Source organism: Neophocaena asiaeorientalis, unplaced genomic scaffold (genome assembly GCF_003031525.2).
Source record: "Neophocaena asiaeorientalis asiaeorientalis breed wild unplaced genomic scaffold, Neophocaena_asiaeorientalis_V1.1 scaffold31, whole genome shotgun sequence".
In the NCBI taxonomy this organism is placed as follows: Eukaryota; Metazoa; Chordata; class Mammalia; order Artiodactyla; family Phocoenidae; genus Neophocaena; species Neophocaena asiaeorientalis.
Genome location: NW_020175320.1, coordinates 3413347 through 3440155, shown reverse-complemented (window position 1 = coordinate 3440155; position 26809 = coordinate 3413347). Strand labels below are relative to the sequence as shown.

Genomic DNA, 26809 nt, shown 5'->3' with positions numbered 1-26809 from the left:
ACAAGGTTATAAAGGGGATGAGTGAAGGGGAACCCCTAAATGCATTTTAGGTTAGGAAGAATACTTCTAATAAAATGCTCTGCAATTTTGAATTTAATAGGGCTTTGTGGACTAAGGGAGCTAAATAGTATAAATAACACTGATTATAAGGCAAAATATATTTCAAGTTCCAAACAATCACCTTAAAAATGGACTCCTTGTACTATTTCATCAGAAGATGATGCCTGATCTCACTTAGGGCGTACATCCTGGACTAACCACTAAGCGTTAGCTATGCAGTTACCCAAGAGTTATGAAGAATGACCAAACGCAGAAGGATTTCAAGGGCATAAATGTGTGCTTCTGACTTTCTGCTTCTCTAGCTAAGGATGGTAGAATAAGATCAGAGATTTTTAGAAAAAAATGAAATCCACTCTTGGAACTTTTGCAGCTTGATCCACTTAATAGCAGGTCTCTTGTCTAAAAGCATTCAGAAAGGTTTTTCCTCTCTCCATCATGGAATGAAACAAGTAAAACTTGGGCTCACTTTCCATTTTTAGATTTATTGGGCTTCCTCTATTCCTTTAATTTCTGCCACTGATAGAAACAAGTTGATTCCCTACTCTGTCATTTATTAGATGTGTGACATTAGGCTAGTTGCTTCATTTCTCTCAGCCAGGGTTTCCTTATCAGCAAAATGGTAATAAAAATATTTTTCTCAATCACATTGTGAGCATTGATGATATGAGGTAATGAGTATAAAGCTCTTTGTATGATGCTGGTACAGATTACTAAATCTTTTATTTATTTTCCTATATTTTCTTCCCTCGTTTTTCTCTTATTACTAAAAAAAAGTTACTTTTATGCTATGAAATCCATAAAATAACCACTCTTCCAATACTTTTATTTAACCAGCCTCCTTCACCCAAGTTATCTACACATATAAAACAAATAAAAGAACTCTTCTCTTTAGTTTCTAGAATTTTGAATGTCAGGAAGAGAGATTATTTAATCCTTTACTTTCCATTTACAGATCATTAAATTGAATTCCATAAAGGCTGAGTAATTTGCTAAAGTCACCTAAGCAGGGGAGTAGAACTCATATGTTTTAAGACACAAAAGACAAAAATGAAACCAGTTCTCAACAGTAGGGCTCTGCATAAATGAGCTGTATAGATCACATTGCAGGGACTCGCTATTTTTGTTTTTAATTGAGTGAAATAGTGAATTGATTAAAAGAAATAGATTAGCTCCAACTTGCATAATCAGACTGGTGATTTAAAAAAAAGTTTGGCTTCTAGGCCTGGGATTATTCATCAGTAACTGTCAGCATGTTTGCTTGTTAACTTTTGGCCAAATACCATCATGAAGTGTAATATGGGGAAGTTTTCAGTTTCAGAGAAGTTTTACACATTAATTAATTACATATCAAAATGTTGGGTACACAATTTCAGCAGGAGATTTTTTTGCATGTGCCATTTTATTGCCTGTTAATGTTCCTGAAAAACACTTGATTTTTTTGCATGTGCCATTTTATTGCCTGTTAATGTTCCTGAAAAACACTTTTATCTGTATCTGGAAGTTGCATACAAAGGTCCAACAACTACAGTATATTTGACATCACCTTATAAAATAATTTTTTTTTTTTTTTCGGTACGTGGGCCTCTCACTGTTACGGCCTCTCCCATTGTGAAGCACAGGCTCCGGACGCGCAGGCTCAGCGGCCACGGCTCACGGGCCCAGCTGCTCCACGGCATGTGGGATCTTCCTAGACCGGGGCACAAACCCGTGTCCCCTGCATCGGCAGGCGGACTCTCAACCACTGTGCCACCAGGGAGGCCCTAAAATGAATTTTTTAAGAGGAAATTTTCATTGCTTATCAGGGGTATTGGAGATTCAAGTAACCTCTTTCCAGATTGAAAAAAAAAAAAAGAACACATGTTAAAGAGAGGAAAGGGAAGAAGAGTAATATTCACTGAACAATGATGTCCACATCATGTGGCACTTGGTATTTTAATGTGTCAACCTAATCTTACTGTTATCGTCACTTTACAATGGAGTATGCCTTTTACAGGACAGATACAAGAGACACTAATTCACTTTCCCAGGAACATCAAGAAAGTCTCCATATTTCACACTTTACTCAGTAAGTCACAGTGTTACCATTTTTAAGATCTCCTATAGGATTAACGGACATTCTACTTCATTTCTTATACTAATTCATTCAACAATGATTTATTGAATGTTGTGCTTACTGTATATCATGCCAGAGAAACAAAAACAAAGGCTCTAGAGTCCCAGAGTCCAGCACAGTACATGGCACATGGTAGGCACTGAAGACATGTTTGTTAAATGAATGACTATATGAATGAATGAATACACTCTTGTCCTCATCTTGCCAATCACCTGTCTAGAACTGCACTATCTAAAACAGAGCCATGAACCACTTATGGCTATTATGCCCTTAAAGTGTGGCTAGTCTAGATTAAAATAGGCTGTAAGTATAAAATCTATAACAGATTTCTAAGACTTAGTACCAAAAAATGTAAGACATCTCATTAATAGTTTTTATATTGATTACATGTCAAAATGATAATATTTGGAGTATACTGGATTAAATAAAACATATTAAAATTAGTTCACCTGTTCATTTTTACTCTTTTTAGTATGGCTACTAGAAAATTTAAAATTATATATGTGGCCTGCCTTCTATTTCTATTGTATAACATCAATCTAGTGCCATTAAGTCCTGGGACACTTGTTTTCTGCTCCAATTTCATTATTAAAACTAGTTTTCTTCTCTCCATTTATTGTAGGATAATAAGTAGGTTTTAAATCCAGTCATTTTTAAATGCCAGCTTATGTTCATGAGATTCGAAGCAATTCGGGGAGGTTAGAAATTTTTATGTTCTGATGCAAAATAGCCACCACACAATATGACTTCCCTTGAGAGTCTTCCCTGCTGAGAAGCAACTGCTGCTTTCCAAATCCATTACTGGATCCAGTTCTATAAGACGAAATCTAACTTCTTCACCCTAGCATTCAAATATTCAAGGCTCTTCATCAGGTACTGCTATCCCACTTCATGCTCCAGCCAGTTTAAATCTAGATTTCATTTTATTCTTTATTCATGCTGTTATCTCCACTTGGAGTTCTAGTTTTTCATACCCAAGTCCTGCCTAGTTTTTAAGGTTTAATGTAAATATTGCTTACTTCATGCTGAATTTCCAAACTACTCTAAGCCCATATAGTTTTCTTTCTCTTAATTCCGAAACACTAATATTCCATTCAAAAATAAACTACACTTGACTATGGAAAGTCTCTGACTTGTCTATAATTGTATCACTGAACTTTCCCTGTATTCCAAAGACCATGAATAGAAAATTTATAAAGAAACCTCTAAAACATGGAAAGGTCACTCCCTGTGCTTTCACGCTAGGCTTTGAAGAATCATGTTCATCATGTCTTTTAACTAAAAGAAGATTAAAATGCTGAGCAGTTTCTAATCCAGGGAGTGGGCAGTCACACCTGTGTGCTCTATTCTATATAAGCAAAACCATTTCTGACTTAGCTATAATATCCTTTCCCCAGCAAAAGAGGAGAGCTGCCAAGATGCTCACTGAGAACAGTTGTTGGTTTGTGTAGAACAGTTGTTGGTTTGTGTACAAGCGTAAATATGGGTTTGTTCTTTTTTTTTTTTCCTTTTTTTTTTTCTTGTCGAGGACGAGAAAGAAGGAAGAATGGGATGAGTCTCTAAAAGCTTGATTTATTTAGAACCAAACATATCCTTATTTGATAACAGATGATCAATTAAAGCAATGCGTGACATTTGAACAGCATTCTGTGAAAATGCAACGATATTAGTAGAGCTGATAGCAATGAGCACTTCTTGCAAACAGCAAGAGTCCCCCTCTAAAGTCTTCTCTCTTGGCACTGGGGCTTTGCTAAATCTGGCTTGCCATTTTGTGAGTGGGAACAATCAGCTTTGTAGGTTGGAGGGAAGTATTATAATTAAATGTCCACCCACTTTTTCCTTTTTGATGAAAGGCTCCCATGAAACTTACTAAAATAAGGTACATCAAGACATGAATTTTTGATGAATAAGTCAAAGCACTGACAAAGCTGGCTTTTCACATAGAGAAACTTCACTAATTCACAGGAAATTTCCAGGTCTTGATCATTAACACTGGCAGGCTTAATAATAATTAATATGATAAAATCCATGGAACAAACAGGAGATTTTATCATTTAATTGGTAGCAACTGTAGTGTTCAACCTGAATTGACTTGCTGAGAACAAATTGTAATATGATTCAGAAATAATAGTGGGGGTTTTAAAAATTAATTTTAGAGAAATATTTAATAGCCATTATAAAAACAATGTCTTTATTGAATATATAACGGCATTCTTCTGAATAATAGTTACATTACCACATTAAAGCTACAAACTTTATCTCTGAAGTGGGCTAAGTTCTTTAAAGATGTTATCAAATTGTCACAAACTCCTTCTGAAGGAGATCTGGAGCAGGGTTTATAGTGTCTGTCTGCTTTTGATGACTAATGGCAAAGCCATTTGCTAATATCATTGTGTAGTATTATTTTAAAGTATCTTTGTACAACAGAGTAGGGAGGTACTCAGATAATTGGGATCAGGCATATATGTCAAGTCCAGTTACTGGAATCCTCAGAGTCAACTTTTTAGAGAGGAAGAAAACTGAGCGAGTGTTATGAATGTGTTTCTTCATTTAAGACAGATCTATTGAGAACTAGCTTATAGACTTTGCTATGAGAGGAAGCTTAAAGCGATAAAAAAATAAAATCCTTACCCTCTAGAATTACTGAATATTTTTCTTTTTAAGATAAAATATTTTAAACTTCTTGTTTAGTAGATATTATTGGTGGAAGCCAGTAGAGTTAACGGTGCCCTAAGACACCATCAGTGCAACATCAAAGTACTGGGGAGCACAATTCAATAAGCACATTAATTGCTAATTGTCATTAATTGCTAATCACTATGTGAGCTTAATTTTTAAAAGGCCAACCTCGACTCCTGTGTCTCATTCTTACTGTGCCTTGGTGGATCCAAAAACACAGACTAACTTGGATGTTCAAAGTAGGAAAAGCTTTGCATAACAGTTACTTAATTCAACATAAGTAAAATAAAATTAGCCACAAGGATGTAAGTTCTCCAGTTATTGGTACTGCCCAGGGTTTTATAACCATCATTTCACCCATGGTCACTTTATGTTAAACTTACTACATGGTAATAAAATAGACATGACTTCACTAGAGAATGGGAATGTTCAGGCCCGATTTATTGGCCACTTTTTTCCTCATTCTCATTTCTTTCACCAATACTCCAAATCCTTTTTGTTTTCTAATTATTACTCACAGAATTTCTTAAGGCTTTGTGATTTTGCTTTGTGTTCAGTTCGACTTTTTACTATCCCTTTCGTAAAAGTTACAAGTTAACCATTACCTAAAGCACTCCTTTAACAGCATGGACTTTTTCTGATAGGAAAAGATCTGATAGGAATTCTTTAAAAATAGACTTTTTTTTTCCCACTTATGTCTTACTTCAACAAGTTCACTTTTAGATTTTAAATTTCTCTGACAAACATAGTTGAGGTATCAAAACCCAAACACATTGAAAATAGCTTTTTCTTGAAGTCATTTAGTATCGAATCTGCGCTGCTATGTCAAATAACCCAGCTTGGGAATAAGATGGGTATATGTGCTTGTCTGTGTAGGGGGGGGTGGTTAGGAAAAGGGACGTGTAAGACTGGTAACCAATCCATCCATACAAAGTGAACTCACAACGTCCTCTGAAACTGATATATTTTAGTTCTCTTATTTCCTCAGACTCTGCCCCAGACACTTCTATCTCAATGTTTGTAGTAAATTAATGATGATTTTCTCTCTTGCTTTGGTTAGACAGCTCCTTTCAAAAAAGAATTTTCCTGGGACATAAATGCAGCCTTCTTTTTTTTCCTTCTTGATATATATAAACAACCTAGTGTTTGAGCAGTATACTTAAAAACCATTTTCATTTTCTCCTATGTCTATATCTCTTAGAGAGCTAGGAGTCTTTCAACTGTAACAAGTATTTCTCAGATCTTAAAATTTTAGAAACTGGTAGTGACCTTAGACATTATCTTGTTTAACCTTCACTTTACAGCTAAAGCAAATGAAGCCCTAAGAAGAGACGTGTGAATTAAAGGTGGCCACAAATACTCTGCTGCTCCTTCCAGTGAGACGTGGAGTCTCCTGCTGCCTCTTCTCTCCTTGTGCTTGGGCAGGCTCTGTGGTTGCTTTGATCAATAAAGTACAGCGGAAGCTGTACTCTGCCAATTGCTGGGCCCAGGCCTTAAGAGAATGTCAGCTCTACTTCCTGTTTCTGGCTTGCTCTTGGGACTTCTCATCTCAGAACTCAGAAACTACGCTCTGAGAAGCTGAAGCCACGTGGAAAGGCCATGTATTTATTGGCTGGTGCTCCAGTTGACAACCACAGCTAAGCTCCCCGCTGACAGCTAGCATGCGCTTTCAATCATGTGAATGTACCATCTTGCTTGTCTAGCCAAATCAAACCTTTGAAGGGTTCCATCCCCAGCCAGTATTTGACAACCAGCACATGAAAGAGACCCTACATGAGAACTGCCCAGCTCTGCTCAGTCAACCTGCAGATCAGTAAGAGAATAACAAATGATTATTCTAAGCACTAAGTTTGGGGATGGTTTGTTAACTAGTAAAAGCTTACTGGAACTGAAGACAAGTTTCTAAGTAATATCAGACTGAGAACTGGAAGACTCCAAAGCCAGCATAATCTCATTATAATATGTTAAGGGAACCAAGAGTTAAATAAGACCCATTCTCAGTCCCCTAGTAGCTCAAAATTCCAAAATCTGTTATTGTTTCATATTCACATGAACTACAGAATTTTCAAAATCCTTAAACATTTAAAATAGATTCTTAGAGCTCTATCTACATAGCAATAAACTGTCATTTGGTAATAAAATAAGGTAGTATTCTCAAGTGTTTCTGGAAGGCAGTGCCTTACTAATAAGCATCATGAAAGAAAGAGAACTTTAGATAAATTGATTTGGGGAAATTCTGACTTAAAGAGAATTCTTTATATCTGGATTTTTCAGATACGTAAAATCTCCAAGAGGAGAAATAGAACTTTTTCCCCAAAATCGTGGGATCAAGGAATCCTTTATTGAGCACCTCATGAGATTTATGTTTCATTAGAAACTAAACTGAAAAATAGGAATAAGGATCCAACGTTATTAGCACAAACCAACTTTTACTTTCAGAATATTTCACCAAAAAGTTATTTTCATAATTTGGTGTTCCTTCAGCTTAGAAAACACATTTCTAGACAAAAGATTTATGATATTCAGGAGCCACACTTAGGTGCCTTTAATGACCTGCTCCTCTGTTCTGCTCTTTTAACTTTTAACATTTTCCTTTGGGAATAGTTACTAAATATTTGAGGAATGAGTACAAGAAGGAATAAATAAAACTAGATAAGTAATAAATAGCTGAATTAATTATTTAAACACGGTAAACCCGGAAATCAGCTTCGACTCTCATTAGCTTGTTTTAGGTTTTGTATTTTTATTTCCACATAAGGCCAATGGGAATTACATCAGCTGCCCTGTCTCACAGAGTTCTTGGCAAGTTCAAAGATTTCAAAGTCGTAGGTGGGGCAGTTTCAGGGCTGAAATTATATCTTAGTAATCATCTATCTAGCCACTCTTATTTTCTAGACGTGAAGACTGGGACCCAGCGGAAGTGCTAGCTACTTCGGAAACTTCCTTCCCAGTTGATCCACATTAAGGATGTTGGAAAAGTCCTCTACTTTAGTAAACGTCGTATAGAACGTTTACTATACAACATTTCTAATGCAAGTGGGGACTATTTCTAACACAAGTTTTACAAGCAATTTGGCCCCCCAAATACATATTTCATCACAGAATTCATGGCCTATATAGGAAGGTGTGGCAGTCAAAACATTTAATAATCAGCATAGCACAGGCATAGAACATTTAATAATCAGCATAGCACATAGCACTGACAATGAGTACTGACACAAGCCATAAACAACTGATAGAGTCACACTGATGGGTACCAGCAGTGTATCGCTCTAGTACAAGGATCTGGTCAACCACATGTTCCCCTTCCTTCCAGTACTCCTGGACTTACGAGTACTGTCACTTTACTGGGGTTAGGAATTCTTCCATTCAGGCTTTCTCTTATACCGTGGTTGTATTATTGATGTCCATAAGACAGTAAATTCCACTACCTGTCTTCTAGGAATAGCCCAGCACTTCATAGCTCCTTCAGCAATATGGCCCCCCTACCCCCCAAATCATGGGGCATTTCCATGTTTCCAGTTTCCAAGCAGGAGAAAATTACAGTTTTATCATCTCCTCTTGCCTCTACTGGGACACGGACAAATCCACTATCCCTACTTAATTATTCTGTGTTTCTCTATCCCTGTATACCCTACATTCATGTCCTATAGTCATGTTTCATAGTTGAATATGATTTGAAAGGCTGAAGGAGTAACAACCATGAAAAGATGGGAGAGAAACAATAAAGTGGCATGAGAGAAAGCATCTAATACTTTTAAGTTAGAATAGGAAGAAAGTATTTGTAAGGATAAAACCTGTGTTTAACCAGGTTTGTGTATGTGTGTGTGTAGCTCTGAAAAAAATACACATTAAGAAAATATATCGATCATATTTTCATAATTCTTTCTAAATAACTTGCTCCTTTTCCAAGCCATTGAGGGATAGTTTATACAATTTGACATACATACCTTCATAGTACTTTGGCCCAACTCTGCTTCATTTGCTATAAGTGGACAAAAGTTTTTATTTGAATCCAATTCAGCTATAAATGCAGAATGAGAGCCCTATTCTCCTGGACTTAGAGTAGTTACAGTTCTAGCACACTCACCTCTACAAGCCTGCTGGTGTGTTCACGAAATATCGCAGCATATTCTTTTATTTCCTTTTCCCGGCCATTCTTGGCAGCTTCAATGAGAACCAAAAGTGGGACTGTCGTATCCAAAAAGGAGTCTGACACATGATCTATAATAGCCTTACGGAGCTGAGGAGAAATAAAAAATTCAGTTGTTTTTTTTTTTTTCCAAGAAATAGTTCTTGTTATTTCCTATTTTTACAATCTCAGTAATTACAAAATTTCTTTTTTATGTATTTTTGCACAGTCTCTAAAATCATAATATTTAAGACTGTATGAATGTCACTTACAATGCTAAAGCAAGCTAAATATCCAAGAAAAAAAATCATCGAGCAATAGCTCTCTTGCTCTCAAAAATGACTCTCTTTTTTCTTAAATTGTACTTAGCCCAGAGGTCAGATTATAAGTGACAGTACTGTACTTTTCCCTCAAAGAAATTGCACTATTGTAATGTTTATGCATGTGTACAAACAACATTGTACATCATGTATTTTCATAATTACAAAAGTATAAAATGTTTTCTACTTTGTTGGAAGAACTCATGATAAATTTTGATTAGCTGAACTGTAGACTTCATGGTAATTAAACCAAGTTAGATCACTGATTATGCCAGTGGGTAACAGATTAATAGAGCAAGGAGAATAGAAAATGAGTTTGATGTCCAATTTTCTCCATTTGCATTAACTGTTCTTGCCCTCACACCTTAAGTTATTAAACAAGTATAACATTCTACTACAATTAGTTCTTTTAAATTAGATTATGTGTAAGCTTATAAATGACAATCAGGCAATTACTCTACTCAGCAGATATTTTATGAAATTTAAAACTGAGTTGGAAAATTAATGCATTGTATTTATATAATATTGAGTCCTTAAAGATCACAGTATCTTGAAATGTTTCATTAACAATCTCAGTGATTATGAATGGCTCCAAAGTTTTTGGTCAACTCCCTCAATTTAATAATCTCTGTAATAAAGATATGACTAGGTATCAGACAGGGAATTTGTAACTTGCCTTCTGTGAAAATTATATTTTAGAATATTTTTTAAAACCAGCAGACACTCTAGTTTTGGATTACATTAGAATTAATATATTTTCAAGGGGTTAAATGATGTAGCTACATGAAAAAAAAAAGCACTGTCTCTCTTCCTATAACAATTGTAGGATAATAAATCCATAATAATTATAGGTTTGGGGGAGAAAAATACCTTTGTCTAAGACAGTGGAGCTTTCTCAGAAGAACTGTGAAATTTTTATGGCTATCAACAATTTCACAAAGGCAGTAGGAAGATCCCCAAGGAAAGATTCTGCTTAGCATGCAGAACCGCAAATCACTAATGGCAACTAATTAACATTTACTGAGCATTTACTTGGACAGGGTGTAGAGTGCTACGTGTTTACAAGGCAAGGGGTAGACCTTGAGTGAATGAACTGTTTGATGTCCATAAAGAGTGGACCAGGGAAGTCAGGCAAGAGATCATAAGTTAGGAGTTGTGCTGGGAAATGCAAGTTGTGTTAGTTCCACGTACATGAGAGAAAAGTAGAAGAAATCTCTCAGAAGGGGAGCTGTTGCCAATGACCATCCCTCCCCTTTATCCTTTTCTTCCTTCATTTGTAACCAGGACATATAGAAGGGAGGCTAAGAGGAGATTTACACTAGAGATATGTGGCTGAAAGCCAGCATACACATGGGAGGTAATTCAAGCCAAGGAGGTGAAGAGAATCATATAGAGGAAGATGCACAGTGAGATGTCCAAGAATAAAATCTTAAAAAATACTACCACTTATGGTAGTCGTGCAGATGGAGAGTAGGACCTAAAAAGAGGCTGAGATGATGGCCAAGAAACAAAGAGAGGAAATGACCCAACAGCTGAAAGGGAAACTTTCAAATAAACCTCTGTATCAATGCTCTTCAAATGAACTTATCCTACCAAACACAATTATAACACCCACATTATGGATGTGCTGAATCTTCTTTTCTGTGTATTTGATTTCATTCAATTCAACAAGTATTTCTGAACACCATTTCCTTACATTTCTACCAAGAGCTAGGTATTGTGAAAAATGTCAGGTTGGAAACACATGGTCCCTTATAATCCTCCAGAATCACAAGTATCTAGTGTGACTGGAATGTGATGGTAGAGAAAAGATTGAAATAGAGTCTCATTAGGCACAATGGAAACAGTGAAAGGTATTTCAGGTAAAAGAACAAAATTCAGACAAAAAGATTAAAAGATGACAGAAGGAAATGGCCAGAAATCGGTGACTTGTGTTAGACATGAGTGATACGCTTAAGAGATAGCAAACCATCAGCAGGCACGGAAATATCCTTCCCTTTGAAAGCATCTTCAACCCATGCAAACAAACAGCACAATCAATGCAACCAACCCACAGTTTTCTCACCAGATTCTCTCTCTTACTGATTCCTGATCATTTACCATTACATTCATAGCTATGATTACAGGCTACATTAGAGGCCTTTGGTACTTTACATGTCATCCACTGGACCAGTCTCTGATTTCAAGTGTTGCTGGGGGGTGGGGACAGTTCCACATCCTCCAAAGACATCCCACCTCGAGTGCATTCCATGCTTCTTTTTGTTATTCTTTCTCAGGGCCTGCTCCAAGTCTCTGTGAGATTCTCAGCTCAAGCACAAACAGCCTCAAAGTTCTAGAGAGTCAATACTACTGGGAGCAACCCTCAACCAATGGGTACGGGAGCTACTGGATAAAATTCCCAGCTTCCATCTATTGGTCAGACAATTCTGGGAGGCATTCCGTCACTTCTCAGAGGTCCTTAAGCAACTGTTGCCTATAGTGATGACCTCAATCGCGTATCCTTTCCTCCTTCCCTGCCTGTTCTCCTTTGCTTGATATTCTTTTACACTTGCTTCTTGGAAGTGCCTCTCAAATAAATAACCTGAATAAAGGCCCCAGTCTCAGGATCTGTTTTCAGGGGAATCCAATATAGACACATTTATCTGGTGTTAGTGCTGTTTGTTCGCGTAGCAAGTAATAGGCTCTGATGTCTTACATAAACTACCCATTGGTGATCACACTTTGCCACTTCTGCTTTGCACACCACTGGGTTTAATTCTGCTATCTCCTGTATTATGGCTGACCATGAAAGAGGAAATATGAGATGAGACCATAAATGAACATAGGGACAAAATACGGAAGACCCCGAATGCCATGCTAAGTAATTTCCTTTGTATGTTCTGACATATTCATATGGAATTTTTTTCATTTCAATTGTACATTACCACTGATGAAAGTGGTTTGGGATCTCAGATAAAATATTTCTCTACAGTGGAATTCCAAAAGTGACGGCTGTATGTGCAAACTGTAACAAAGACCTGCCCACCCTCTAACCACCACCAAATAAAGGAATAGAAAAAATGAAACTGTGTGTGAAAGAGGAATGGAAAGAAGAGAAAGTGTTTTAGAAAAGAATCGCCCTCAGGGAAGTATAAAACTTCTATTTGTGTATTATTAATGCCATTTTAATTTTAAGTCAAAGAGCAAAATGTGACTTTCAAAACTCAATTAACTAATAGGAACTAAATCACCTAATAATTAATTCAGCATACACCTACTGTGTCAATTTAATGAGATGTGTATCTTATGGATACTTAATATTATTTGATGACAAGAATGAGGAGAAGGAGGTACAAGAACCTAAACACATTTTTCTGAGTGTGGCACCGGTACTACCAACATGGAAAAGAGATGAGTACAGCAATTCAGCAACTCAGCAGCTAAAGAATCAATCAAATTGTTGTGTTTCTTTGTTTGTTTTCACCAGAATCCTATTTTATTTGACATACCTTAAGTCTTTACTATGGCCTTTATGAAATAGACAATTATTTCTCAATATATATAAAAATTTTAACCTGCCTTTAGTGAAATCAAGTATCTGTTTCACTCTGCATAATTCAGTAGAAATGGAATATATCTGATTGTTTGAATTTTGTAATGAAGTAAAGAAGGTTTAAAATCTTCCTTATTAAGAATTTTAATATGCGTGCAGTTCTCAAATAAATGAGAAAAGAGATTAAAGGAACAAGAAAATTGAAATTCTGAAAACATGTAAAATAAATAATCAGGAAGAAAAAAATTTATAATAGTAAAATCAGTGTATTACACACTAGAAGTTCTGAAGGTGAATAGGTCATTATCCCTGGCCCCTGGCACAGTGGTTACAAATTTGGGCTGGGTTTAGATGGATGGACCTGTGCTGAAACCTTGGCTCTACCAGTTAGCTGGGTAATGTTCAGTAAATTGACTCACCTGAGAGGTTCAGATAGTCATGGCATTATTTCTTGCTCCAGGGATAAAAATCAATAATGTAAGGACTACAGTGGGTAGAAAACATTTGCTAAATGAGAGATGTTGTCATAACTATCATTTTAAGGATTTAAAATCCAGTGTGAAGAAAAATCCACTAGAGAAGAAAAAGACAAGCAGTATATGATTACTGCTATAATACAACTACCAATGCTATAAGCACTCCAGGAAGAAAAAGAATAAGTCCAGCTGATAAAAATGGCAAAGGTTTCATGGGAGAAATAGGATTTATGTTAGTCTTGAACTTCCTCAGTCACTTAGGGGTTGGGTAGGGAGAGTAAGGGAAATAGGAAAGGCACCACATTGAACAAGCCATATATACAAAGACGCATGTGTATCCGGAAGTGAGTATGGAAGTGGTGGGAAATTTGGTGAATAGCAAGTAGACTCTAGCCAGAGAACAGGTTAGTGTGCTGGTGTGAAGCAGGAAGAACTGAGGAAGAAAGTGAAAGGAGAAGGAACGTTAAGAATTATGAGGACTGACAGGAGACCTTCAAGATGGCAGAGGAGTAAAACGTGGAGATCACCTTCCTCCATCTACACGTGGAACAACTCCTACAGAACACCTACTGAACGCTGGAAGAAGACCTCAGACTTCCCAAAAGGCAAGAAACTCCCCACGTACCTGGGTAGGGCAAAAGAAAAAACAGAGACAAAAGAATAGGGATGGGAGCTTCCGGGAAGATGGCGGAAGAGTAAGACGCGAAGATCACCTTCCTCACCACAGATACACCAGAAATACATGCACACGTGGAACAACTCCTACAGAACACCCACTGAACGCTGGCAGAAGACCTCAGACCTCCCAAAAGACAAGAAACCCCCCACGTACGTGGGTAGGGCAAAACAAAAAAGAATAAACAGGGACAAAAGGATAGGGACGGGGCCGGCACCAGTGGGAGGGAGCTGTGAAGGAGGAAAAGTTTCCACACACTAGGAAGCCCCTTTGCGGGCAGAGACTGCAGGTGGCGGAGGGGGGAAGCTTCGGAGCCGCGGAGGATAGCGCAGCAACAGGGGTGCAGAGGGAAAAGCGGGGAGAGATTTCCGCACAAAGGATCGGTGCCGACCGGCACTCACCAGCCCGAGAGGCTTGTCTGCTCACCCGCCGGGGCGGGCGGGGCCTGGAGTTGAGGCTCAGGCTTCGGTCTGAGCGCTGGGAGAGGACTGGGGCTAGCGGCGTGAACATAGCCTGTAGGGGGTTAGTGAGCCACGGCTACCTGGGAGGGATTCCGGGGAAAAGTCTGGACCTGCCGAAGAGGCAAGAGACTTTTTCTTCCCTCTTTGTTTCCTGGTGCGCTAGAAGAGGGGATTAACAGCGCTGCTTAAAGTATCTCCAGAGACGGGCTGTGAATCGCGCCTAAAAGCACGGACCACAGAGACGGGCATGAGACGCTAAGGCTGCTGCTGCGACCACCAAGAAGCCTGTGTGCCAGCACAGGTCACTGTCCACACCCCGCTTCCGGGGAGCCTGTGCAGCCCGCCACTGCCAGGGTCCCGGGATCCAGGGGCAATTTACCCCAGAGAACGCACGGCGCACCTCAGGCTGGTGCAACGTCAAGTCCGAATAAGCTGCTCCTTTAACCCCGTCCTGTCTGAGCGAAGGACAGACGCCCTCCAGCGACCTACACGCAGAGGCGGGGCCAAATCCAAAGCTGAACCCTGGGAGCTGTGAGAACAAAGAAGAGAAAGGGAAATCTCTCCTAGCAGCCTCACAAGCAGCGGATTAAAGCTCCACAATCAACTTCATGTGCCCTGCATCTGTGGAATACATGAATAGACAACGAATCATCCCAAATTGAGGAGTTGGACTTTGAGAGCAAGATTTATGATTTTTTCCCCTTCTCCTCTTTTTGTGAGTGTGTATGTGTATGCTTCTGTGTGAGAATTTGTCTGTATAGCTTTGCTTCCACCATTTCTCCTATCCATTTATGTTTTAAAGAATTTTTTTCTTTTTTCTTATTTTTTTATTTTAATAAATGTATTATATGTTATCTGACAAAGATGTCACAAAGAAAACTACAGGCCAATATCACTGATGAACATAGATGCATAAATCCTCAACAAAATACTAGCAAACAGCATCCAACAGCACATTAAAAGGATCATACACCATGATCAAGTGGGGTTTATCCCAGAAATGCAAGGATTCTTTACACAAATCACTAAATGTGATAAACCATATTAACAAACTGAAGGAGAAAAACCATATGATCATCTCAATAGATGCAGAAAAGCTTTTGACTGAATTCAACACCCATTTATGATAAAAACCCTCCAGAAAATAGGCATAGAGAGAACATACCTCAACATAATAAAGGCCATATATGACAAACCCACAGCCAACTTCGTTCTCAATGGTGAAAAACTGAAACCATTTCCATTAAGATCAGGAACAAGACAAGGTTGTCCACTGTCACCACTATTATTCAACATAGTTTTGGAAGTTTTAGTCATAGCAATCAGAGAAGAAAACGAAAGGAATCCAAATTGGAAAAGAAGAAGTAAAGCTGTCACTGTTTGCAGATGACATGATACTATACACAGAGAATCCTAAAGATGCTACCAGAAAACTACTAGAGCTAATCAATGAATTTGGTAAAGTAACAGGATACAAAATTAATGCACAGAAATCTCTTGCATTCCTATACACTAATGATGAAAAATTAGAGAGAGAAATTAAGTAAACACTCCCATTTACCTTTGCAACAAAAAGAATATAATACCTAGGAATAAACCTACCTATGGAGACAAAAGACCTGTATGCAGAAAACTATAAGACACTGACGAAACAAATGAAAGATGATACACACAGATGGAGAGCTATACCATGCTCTTGGATTGGAAGAATAAATATTGTGAAAATGACTATGCTACCCAAAGCAATCTACAGATTCAATGCAATCCCTGTCAAACTACCAATGGCATTTTTCACAGAACTAGGACAAAAAAATTTCACAATTTGTATTGAAACACAAAAGATCCCGAATAGCCAAAGCAATCTTGAGAAAGAAATACGGAGCTGCAAGAATCAGGCTCCCTAACTTCAGAATATACTACAAACCTACAGTAATCAAGACAGTATGGTACTGGCACAGAGACAGAAATATAGATCAATGGAACAGCACAGGAAGCCCAGAGATAAACCCACACACAGATGGTCACCTTATTTTTGATAAAGGAGGCAAGACTAAAGAATGGAGAAAAGACAGCCTCTTCAATAAGTGGTGCTAGGAAAACTGGACAGCTACATGTAAAAGAATGAAATTAGAACACTCCCTAACATCATTCACAAAAGTAAACTCAAAATGAATTAAAGACCTAATTGTAAGGCCAGACACTATCAAACTCTTAGAGGAAAACATAAGAAGAACACTCTATGACATAAATCACAGCAAGATCCTTTTTGACCCACCTCCCAGAGAAATTGAAATAAAAACAAATATAAACAAATGGGACCTAATGAAACTTAAAAGCTTTTGCACAGCAAAGGAAATCATAAACAAGACAAAAAGACAACCCTCAGAATGGGAGAAAACATTTGCAAATGAAGCAACTGACAAAGGATTAATCTTCAAAATTTACAAGCAGCTCATGCAGCTCATTATTAAAAAAACAAATAACCCAATCCAAAACTGGGCAGAAGACCTAAATAGACATTTCTCCAAAAAAGATATACAGATTGCCAACAAACATATGAAAGGATGCTCAACGTCACTAATCATTAGAGAAATGCAAAGCAAAACAACAATGAGGTATCACTTCACACCAGTCAGAATGGCCATCATAAAAAATCTACAAACAATAAATGCTGGAGAGGGTGTGGAGAAAAGGGAATCCTCTTGCACTGTTGGTGGGAATGTAAATTGATACAGCCACTGTGGAGAACAGTATGGAGGTTCCTTATAAAACTACAAATAGAACTACCATATGACCCAGCAATCCCACTACTGGGCATATACCCTGAGAAAACCATAATTCAAAAAGAGTCGTGTACCGCAATGCTCACTGCAGCTGTATTTACAATAGCCAGGACATGGAAGCAACCTAAGTGTCCATCGACAGAAGAATGGATATAGAATATGTGGCACATATATACAATGGACTATTACTCGGCCATAAAAAGAAACGAAATTGAGTTATCTGTAGCGAGGTGGAGGGACCCAGAACCTGTCATACAGAGTGAAGTAAGTCAGAAAGAGAAAAACAAATACCATATGCTTACACATATATATGGAATCTAAAAAAAAGAAAATTAGTTTCTGAAGAACCTAGGGGTAGAACAGGAATAAAGACTCAGACGTAGAGAATGGACTTGAGGACACGGGGATGGAGAAGGGTAAGCTGGGACAAACTGAGAGAGTGGCATGGACTTATATATACTACGAAATGTAAAATAGCTAGTGGGAAGCAGCCACATAGAACAGGGAGATCAGCTCTGTGCTTTGTAACCACCTAGAGGGGTGGGATAGGGAGGGTGGGAGGGAGACGCAAGTGGGAGGAGATATCGGGATATATGTATATGTGTAACTGATTCACTTTGTTATAAAGCAGAGACTAAGACACCATCGTAAAGCAATTATATCCAATAAAGGTGTTAAAAAATAAAATAAATAAATTTTATAGCAAAACTAAAAAAAAAAGAAGAAAAATTATGAGGATTAAGTTGGTGCCAAATTATAGAAATTCTGGAACACAATGCCAAGGACTTTTGTCTTTGCTCTCTAGTGCAACAAGCAATGAAATCACAGAGCAAGAAAAGACAAATTGTGTATTTGAAATAAAAAAACAGTAAATCTCCTGTAGGACATTCATGTTATTACCCCAAAATGTATAATTTTCTTTTTCCGAGCTATGTTTAAGAAATCTATCTCATTCCTCACAGATGAAGTCCATTGATTCTCTGAGCTAAAATGTTTCTGTGCTGCCAATGGACAGGCCATGGGTAAGCAAAGGAATTAAGATGAATGAGCAGGGAGACAGGCTTTGTTTGCTTGTTTTTTTCCTACTAAAAACAAGCAAACAAACACAGATCTAGAACAAGAAAAGAATATTAAATATTCCAATGAAAAACACTGTAAGGATAGGGACTTTCTCCTTCCTCTGTAAAAAGTACAGTATATACAGGATGCTCAAAACAGACTGCTTAATAAATTTTGCAAGAAGAGGTGGAGATGACTCATGTTGTTTAAACTAGTTTGTATTATTGCCACAAGCATAAACATCAGGATGGAAAATTAAGTTCTTGGGAAGGCAAGTGAGGATACTGAGAACAAATCAAAGCAACTACCTCAACTCACACCGAAGACCATGGATGTCTCCCAAGACAGCTCCTAACAATCCCATCTTCCCATATACACATGCCACTCTTCCCATAAGAGATAGTGCTTTCACTTCCTCCTGTTGACCTGGAGCAGGGTTTGTAGTATGCTGATCTATAGAATGCAGAGGCAAAAGCATCCTAGTGACTTTGGAGCTCAGGCACTAAGAAAGCCTGTCAACTTCCATCTCTCCTTTCTTGGAGCCTTGAACCAATGTGTAAGAAATCCAGGCTCCCCTGACAGAGAGAAAAGCCACATGAATGGGGGCCTTAGGGGATTAGACACCACATGGAGAGAAAGAAAAAGAAGAACTGAGGCCTCAAATACTAAGCCCTGAACCCAGACACCATTTGAACTACCTACGAGACCACAAGTGAAAATACTACAGAAATGGACTCACTAACAGCCCCACCTGCACCCCAGCCAACCTATGGAATCATGAAACAGTAAAATGGTTGCTATTGTTTATAGTGGTTTGTTAAGCAGCAGTACTTAACCAAAAAAATGAAGATGTGACCTGTGAAACCACAGGGAATTTTCATAACTCTGGAACACAGTAGTTCTCTAGGAGCTAGAAACATCCTCTTACTACGAAGAAAAGTATTAGTAACCCCCTTGCTGTTTCTCTGTCTCACTGATGATGTGAGGTGGAAATCAGAGTAGGATTGCAAGATGAAATACAAGATTCTTGGTTAAATTTGGATTTCAGATCAACGCAACTATATTTTATACTTAATTATGTTCCCATGCAATATTTGTTTGCTGTTAATCTGTAATTCAAATTTAACTGGTCATCCTGTACTTTGATTTGCTAAATCTGGTAATCCTACACACAAAGGACTGCTTTAACTTTTTGTTAAGAAAAATAATTATTCCAAAAGCTTTGGAGGTCTAAATGTACATCAGGTCTTCGTGCATAACTTTGCTGAAGGGAATCTAGAGGGATGAGACCAGAATAAAAGACACAGTTGTTAACAGCTCATAGTAACAACTTTTCCAAGTCCGGGGAGGAGCAGATGGGGTAGAAATACTGAAGAAGGTAGAGAATGAAAGTAGTACAACTAACAGGGAGGACAGTCCTGAGGGTGAGAGTTCCTGAAGTGGGTGTAGGTTATGAGTGGATGTAGGTTCAGTCCCCCTCCTCCTTAGGTGGGTCACCTCACTACACTAACCTGCTTTCTCATCTGCATCATAAGACAGGTTGTGCTAAGTTCCTTCCAACTCTTACATTCCATGATTTTAAGTGCTGACAGTAGAAACAGAATTCCCATTAAGGCCATAAAGTTGAGAAATTGGAATTTTCCCAGCCTTCAAAATTGTGCTTTTACACAGCTATTATTACCTGGCTGGGGATCCCTATTTATTCCACTTCCAAATCTACTTCTGAATTAAAAGATTGCTCAGGCCATTTTACTAAATCTTCCCATTAAACTACAATAATAATACAAATAAACTAATAATAATATATTGCATTAATAGTTTATGGTTGAAAAGTTTTTGCCCCACTTTTATGTGTTGATAGTGACCAAGTTAAAGCTGTACATGAAAAAGAACTCCGGTTATTAAACAGTGGAAAGGAATGGAAAGCAAAGGTCTTTGAAAATAGCTAAATCTTCATATTTCTGGAGGAAAAAATTTCAACTTGTGGCATAACACTAGACTTCTAAATTATTTAATGAAATCCTTTCTAATCCTATGTTCCTGATGACCTAAGGTTAAAAGTAGCCTTAACTTAAACAGAAACTAATTTTTGAAGCATCCTGGCAAGAGTTAGAAGGGGAAATTGGTAGGGTCTCTGAATTGCTAGCTGTTCGCTCTAAGCATTTGGATAATAAACTCAGTTTTTAATGTAATAGAATCAATTTACCAACATTCTCTAAAACTTTACTATGTACCAGGCACTCAGAGGCATTTCAGCCCTATCGTGTATTATTAATTCCATTTTACAGGTTCAGAGAGGCTCAGAAAGGTGCAATCTGTTCCTGAGGTCACACAGATGATGATGGCAGGGCCAGCATTTGAATGTAACTCTGCCTAATATTAAGTCCCTTTCTTCTATCTTACGTTTGCCACAAAAACAGCTGAGGTACGTAAATGTGGAAAGTATATATTTATTGTTCTTGTTTTGTGTTCTAAATTAATTTAAAAAGAAGAAAAAAAGGTTCCTTTTGCTTGGTGTTTGTCTCCACGTTTCTCTCCTCACTCACCTGTCTGCGAAGGTCTCTTGTCTTCTTGCACATGTTTTCTATTGCAATATTCAAGGTATTACTCCTTTCCTTTTTTCCAGTCTGCAAGGGAGAAAAAAAAAGTGGCATAAGCAATGGTATCAAATTACTCTTTATCACTTAGCAATTTGCTCTCTAAATTTCCTGAAAATAACAGCTTGAAAATTCAAGAATAGGTCTCAAAACTGCTATGATATTGCATATGATTCATGAGTACTTCACTTAAGAGTAAGTCAAATGCTGATTAAAGTTCACATTATTTTCTTCTTTAAGCTTTTGTAATATTTATGATATAGTGCTGGGCTGCATTCAGTATGGCAGTAGGCAGAGCATTATCTCCAAGAAACCCTGATCTTCACTCTTTACAAGTCGACTCTTTAACCACTAAGCATGCAATTAGCTTAAAAGCATTAGATGCCCAATTTGTCAACTTCTGTGGGAGTTTCTGAAGTCATTTTCATGGTGTATTGTGTAAGTTATGCAGAGCCATATTGGAGCTTTGCTAACACTAAATAAAATATGCAGTGCAAATTCATACAATTTGCAAAAGTTGACCACAATTTTAGCTGACAATATTCCAAGAACAAATTGTTTCAAGTAAAAACTGGACGCTGTTTCTGGCTCTTTGAGATAATTTGTTCAACACCTTTAAGCAGAACAGTTCTCTCTGTTATATCCTTAACCTAAATCTTTAGGCTATTAATCACACTGAGAGTCACCTTGGTTGGTATTTTCTACATATTACTTTTGTGGGAGACAACTGAATTGAATCTAATCATACTTTTTCAGTGATACCTTATATAAAAGAGATTGAAAAAATCATTATGCGATTCACCTCCAGGAATATTGCTACCATTTAAAATAATAAACTGAAAGAGCTCTTTAGAGGAGAACTTGAAAATCAGGAAGGCAAGTTTTAAGCAGCTGATACCTGAGGGAGTTTATAGCATGGACTCTGTGAAGAGGGACACTGAAACAAAGTATAGACCATTAGGCAGCATGCCATACACTACTCCCAATGGCTAAACTCACACATAAATCCATACCTTCAAGTGGAAAGACTCCTTTATAAGAAATTCAAGACCATCTATTCTCTATCCTAATCTATGTTTTTAGTCCTATCTTCTGCCACCTCTTCTCAAGTACTGTCCTTTACAATAACAATATTTCTATACATTTCTATCTCTTCTCCCAAGTTCTTACATATAATGTACCTTTGACTACAGCAAGTGTCTCCCAAAATAACTCCCTATTAAAATCCTACCTGTTTCTCAATGGTTTCCATGCAGAGTTATCCCCAACAACTCTGCTCAGAAGTAAACCCTCACCTCTCCTTTTCCAATAGCATTTTGAAAATTTCCTAAAATGCTCATTTAGTTTCGTACACGCTCATCACCTTTACGATATTGTTAAAATCCTGATGTTGGCAAGTATATCTTAATTTTTTTTATTCCTGAAAGTAACATGTATAGAACTTATTAAATAGTGTTGACTAGTTTATAAGTGAACAACTTGATTCAAAACACAGGATAGTTTTACTAAGAACCTACTAGATTCTGGAAGAGATTTTAGCATCTGCTCAAGGCACAGCTAAATCATCTATTAGCTGAGGTTGTTGGTACCCACCTAAACTTCAGTTAGACCTAGTTTTTCTCAGCAGTAGCATTAATGATATTTATGATTGGAAAGTCACCATCATCTGAGCCCATTCTGTACACGGCAAGATGTGTGGCATCCAGGGACCCCTGTCTACTAAATTCCAATAACAATGCCCAGGCACTATGAGAGACAAAAATTGACCCCATGCATCTCCAGATACCTCCTAAGGGGAAACACAGTAGAGGGCTATTAAGTCCTTTACCACATTTTCTTTTTGAGAGTGAGTGTGCAATGTGTGCATGATGGAGACTGTGTCTGGTGAAGGAAGTAGGGAGAAGAGGAAGTGAGGAATAGGAAAGAGAAATAAAATTCTGAATGTCATGGTAATAAAACAATGGTAGCAATTACTCGGATTGCCACTGATACACAACGGGCTGTACGACAGGTTCTCATTTTACCTAAAGAATCTATCCCTTATTCTCCAGTTTAAGGCACTGGTAGCTCTTGGTTTTCTCTTTCCACTTCGCAAAAGCAGAGATAGTTCAAAGGAGGCAGGAGTAGGACAGACAAAAAGACACTTCCCACCCCCAACACACACAAAGCATCAGGAATAATATGAAAGACTTCTGTTGCGTTGGTCGTAAAACCTCAATAGTTTCTGTGATGTGATTCATCAAACAACTAAAAGATGTCAACCTTCGCAGAGCTAACAGCAATGGCACAGAAAACTTTAATAAAGGATGACAGGGGGTGACAGCATGAAGAGATTAAATAAGGACTATAAAGATGATTTCCTAATTTCTACACAGAGCTTCACCCTAGTTTAAAAGGTTTCATTGGGTCAAAGACATTTTGTTCTCCAGGTAATAAAAGAAAGTCACTATCATTTCAAGAAGTATAGTTTTCCCTTCTCTCTTCCCTGCCTCTCCGCTTCCCTTCCCCACCTTTCTTTTTTTTTCAGCCCCAGAGTTTTACTGGGTCCTTGCTCTATTTATCCAGATGTATTTGGCTCAGTCAAGCCATTTTATGCCTTTGTATTACTTTCGCATGGCATAAAAATAAATAAAGCAAGGAGAAATAGCCCCATCCTGCTTAAAAGCCCTCATTACTTCTGTTTTCAAAGCCTTAACAAATCATCAAGCAATGAGCTAGGACTGAAGGTGAATTCTGTGTGCTGAGGTAGGGGACAAAAAGGGCAGGATATTAAAACATAACCACAGATAACAGTCAGAACCTGCCTACATTTGCTCAGAAGAGAAGATGCTCCTCAAAGGAAGCCTTAACAGAAGCCATCATTAGGTCAGCATAGCCCTGCTAATGGAAAAGGTACCACTTACAGTAAAGGGCGGGGGCAAAAAAACTCAGAAAACACGGTACAGATCATTACCGCATAGGGAAAGCAATCACATTCTTCATCAGTAAATAAACTGCCAGGAAAGGCTATATTGAAAAGAACAGTTCTGAGTATAGACTTCATTCAATGAAATCTCATTAAAATTATTATTGAATATTATAAAAACTGTCCCAATGTGATCTAGACTTATAATCTCAACTATGAGTCTTCCCATGAATTCTGCCTCACCATTGCTCCCATATAACTATCACAGTTAACGGCACTCTCTCATGTGGTTCCCTAAAGCTGCCCACACGTTTGGAAAAAGTCACTTTATAAATAAACTCTTCTTGAGTTATCTGAATTTGAGTGTTCCATCTGTTTCCTGCTGGGACCCTGCTGGATAACTTTCTAATACTGGGCTGTCCAATATGATAGCTACTGGTCATATGTGGCTATTCAAATTTAAATGTAAATTAATTAAAATTAAACATTAAAAATTCAATTCCTCAGTTTCTTAAAGTGAGCAATGGCCACATGTGTCTAGTGGCTGCTATACTGTACAGCACAGATACAGAATACTTATCTCAGAAAGATGGATTAAACAGCACTGTTCTAAAACATATCTTTGTTTATTCAAATGTATAATGAGTTCCTACTTTTACATAAGTCACCTTTTATTTGAGAATAAAATAATGAGCAAGAAAAAAACAAAATCCCAACCCTCAAGATGTTTAGTAAAGAAAATCGAGATCTAATTCTGTGCCTTTTTTGTTCTGAAAATCTTCACTCTATTCCCATTGCTAATGGAATTAAGAACAAACTCTTGATCACAGTGTTCAAGGCCCCACAGGATCTACCCCTATATTTACTCATCAAACATTAATGAGATACCTTAATGGATCTTTTATTTTTTAGGCTATACAATCACAACTTGGGAACTCACAACAGGTGAGTGACAGACAGATCTTTATTTCAAACACATCAGTCTGGCTGGAGTCTGCACAATGTATTTGAGGAGATTGAGAACAGAGACATGCCAAAGAGTTAGACAGTTCCAGCAACAGCCCACAGGAGAGATGAAAAGTGTGAAAATTCATGCAATGGCAGTCATGAAACCAAGCAGGACCCTGTGGGGCTCCTGGGCACAGAAGCTTTTCTGTGTCCCCTGTTTCTTGTTTCCAGGGGATAGATTCCAGCCTCCATGAGCTGCCCTGATTTCCCAAGGGCAGATTCAAACAGTTGCTAATCAGGGAAGGGATGTGATGCAGAGACAAGGGAGGAGCAGTCAAGAAACAATAGTGCAGCCTTGGGGCAGGGCCCTGGTTCCCTCTCAAGGGATACATATAACATCTTTCAGCTCTTCTGCAGAACTAAAACCCCTACCAAAGGGAAGATGTTCCGCAGAGAAGGTCACAGTTTGATAACCCAGAGAAACTCATCAGGAGACCACCTGAGGCCAGATTAAAGGAACCAGAGAAGCTCGTTAGGAGACCATGTGAGGCCAGATTAAAGGAGTGCAGGCCCTGCACACACCCTGATCCTTAGCAGCAACTCTGCCCTTGGACCATTGCTATAAACCTCCTCACCAAATCCCTCTGGGTTGGGACACACGGTTTTGAGAGGCACAAGCCCACTGTGGCCCCCTTAGCCTGGCCAAGCAATAAAGCTCTTCATTTCTACTCCACCCAAAACTCTGTCTCCAAGATTAGATTCAGCACTGGTGCACAGAGGCTGAGTTTTCAGCATCAGTCAGGATGAAGATGATAGACTTAAGGACTCTGAATGAGTAATCTGGGTAGGATGACACTGACAGATGTTGGCGGGTGAAGAAGAGAGAAAAATCTCTCTCACTAGACTTTACAGTCCTTGAGGGAGAGAAACTTTGCACATGTAATTTATCCCTCATAGCGTCCAGCACAGTGCTTTGCACATAGTAGGAGCTCAGAAGTTATTTGTTGAATAAATAGAGGAAAGAAAGATTGGATAATCTTTGGCAAATCTCATAACATTTCTAGACCTTATTTTTCACACCCATAAAATGAAGATTTGCCCCAAATTGTTCCCATATTTCTAACTCATATTCTATGAAAGGGCCATGTTCTCTTTTAAAAATTATAGAATAATCTGTTACTTTTATTGTACAATATCTTGCATAAACAGCTGTTAAAAATGTGTTGGAAACATTCATCCATAATATAAATCTGCGTTGGTACAAATAAAAGAAGACTTTTGAACTAGGAAGGCCACGATGCTGACCTTACAAAAACTAGGAAGTCTCAAATACTAAGGCATGAGGTTTAAAGCAAATGAAAATTTATCTAATTCACAGTCAAAACAAAATGTTACCAGGGCAGAGAGGAGCTCTGTATGGAGTTTAAAAAGCAAGAAAAAAATGTTTTTGTTGTTATTTTGTTATGTTTTCTTTTTGTTTTTGTTTTTTAAATGTGTGCCATTTTATTCAACCTTTTAAAATGACACAGTTCCCTTTAAATGGGAAATCTTTATTTCATGGTAAATATGAATTATGATGCCCTTAAATTAGCTCCTCTCTACAGAAATAGCTTTAAAAATATTTTATGTTTAACACACAGCAGAGGCACAGATTCTAGTCCACATTTTTCAGGCATGAAAGACATACAAATAGACGAACATAAATGAAAAATGAATTATCTTCTAGACTGCCACTGTACTGAGTGGCATGTCAGGAAAACTTCTTAACATGGTATCCTAGAAAATCTTTCTGAATCAAGGTCTGTGCTATGAAAGTGAAATTAAGATAAACAAAAAATTAACTCTGAGATTTGAAATAAGGTTTTTAAAAATCAGTTTATAAGAACAGAATGATTTAGCTAACAAGGGAAATAGGTTGAAGATTTCAAGTGTCTTGAACTTTCATATCTTTTGGGAAAGTACAATGCCACCCCAAGCAGCTGCCTGCTGGGGTAGAACCGGAAGTCAGTGAGTGGGAACCAACTTTGTCCATTGTCTGCCACAGCTAAGTATTTTACAGGTATCTCCT

The 26809-nt window shown here is 37.9% G+C and overlaps 1 protein-coding gene across 1 annotated transcript in view; it reads right to left on the bottom strand.

Moving 5' to 3' along the window:
- The window catches only part of CTNNA3 (catenin alpha 3), a 1528699-nt gene that overhangs the window by 709207 nt on the left and 792683 nt on the right, over positions 1-26809 (bottom strand). The window contains 2 exon segments of the mRNA XM_024765510.1: positions 8943-9095; positions 20838-20918. Of these exon segments, the coding sequence (XP_024621278.1) occupies positions 8943-9095; positions 20838-20918 (234 nt within the window).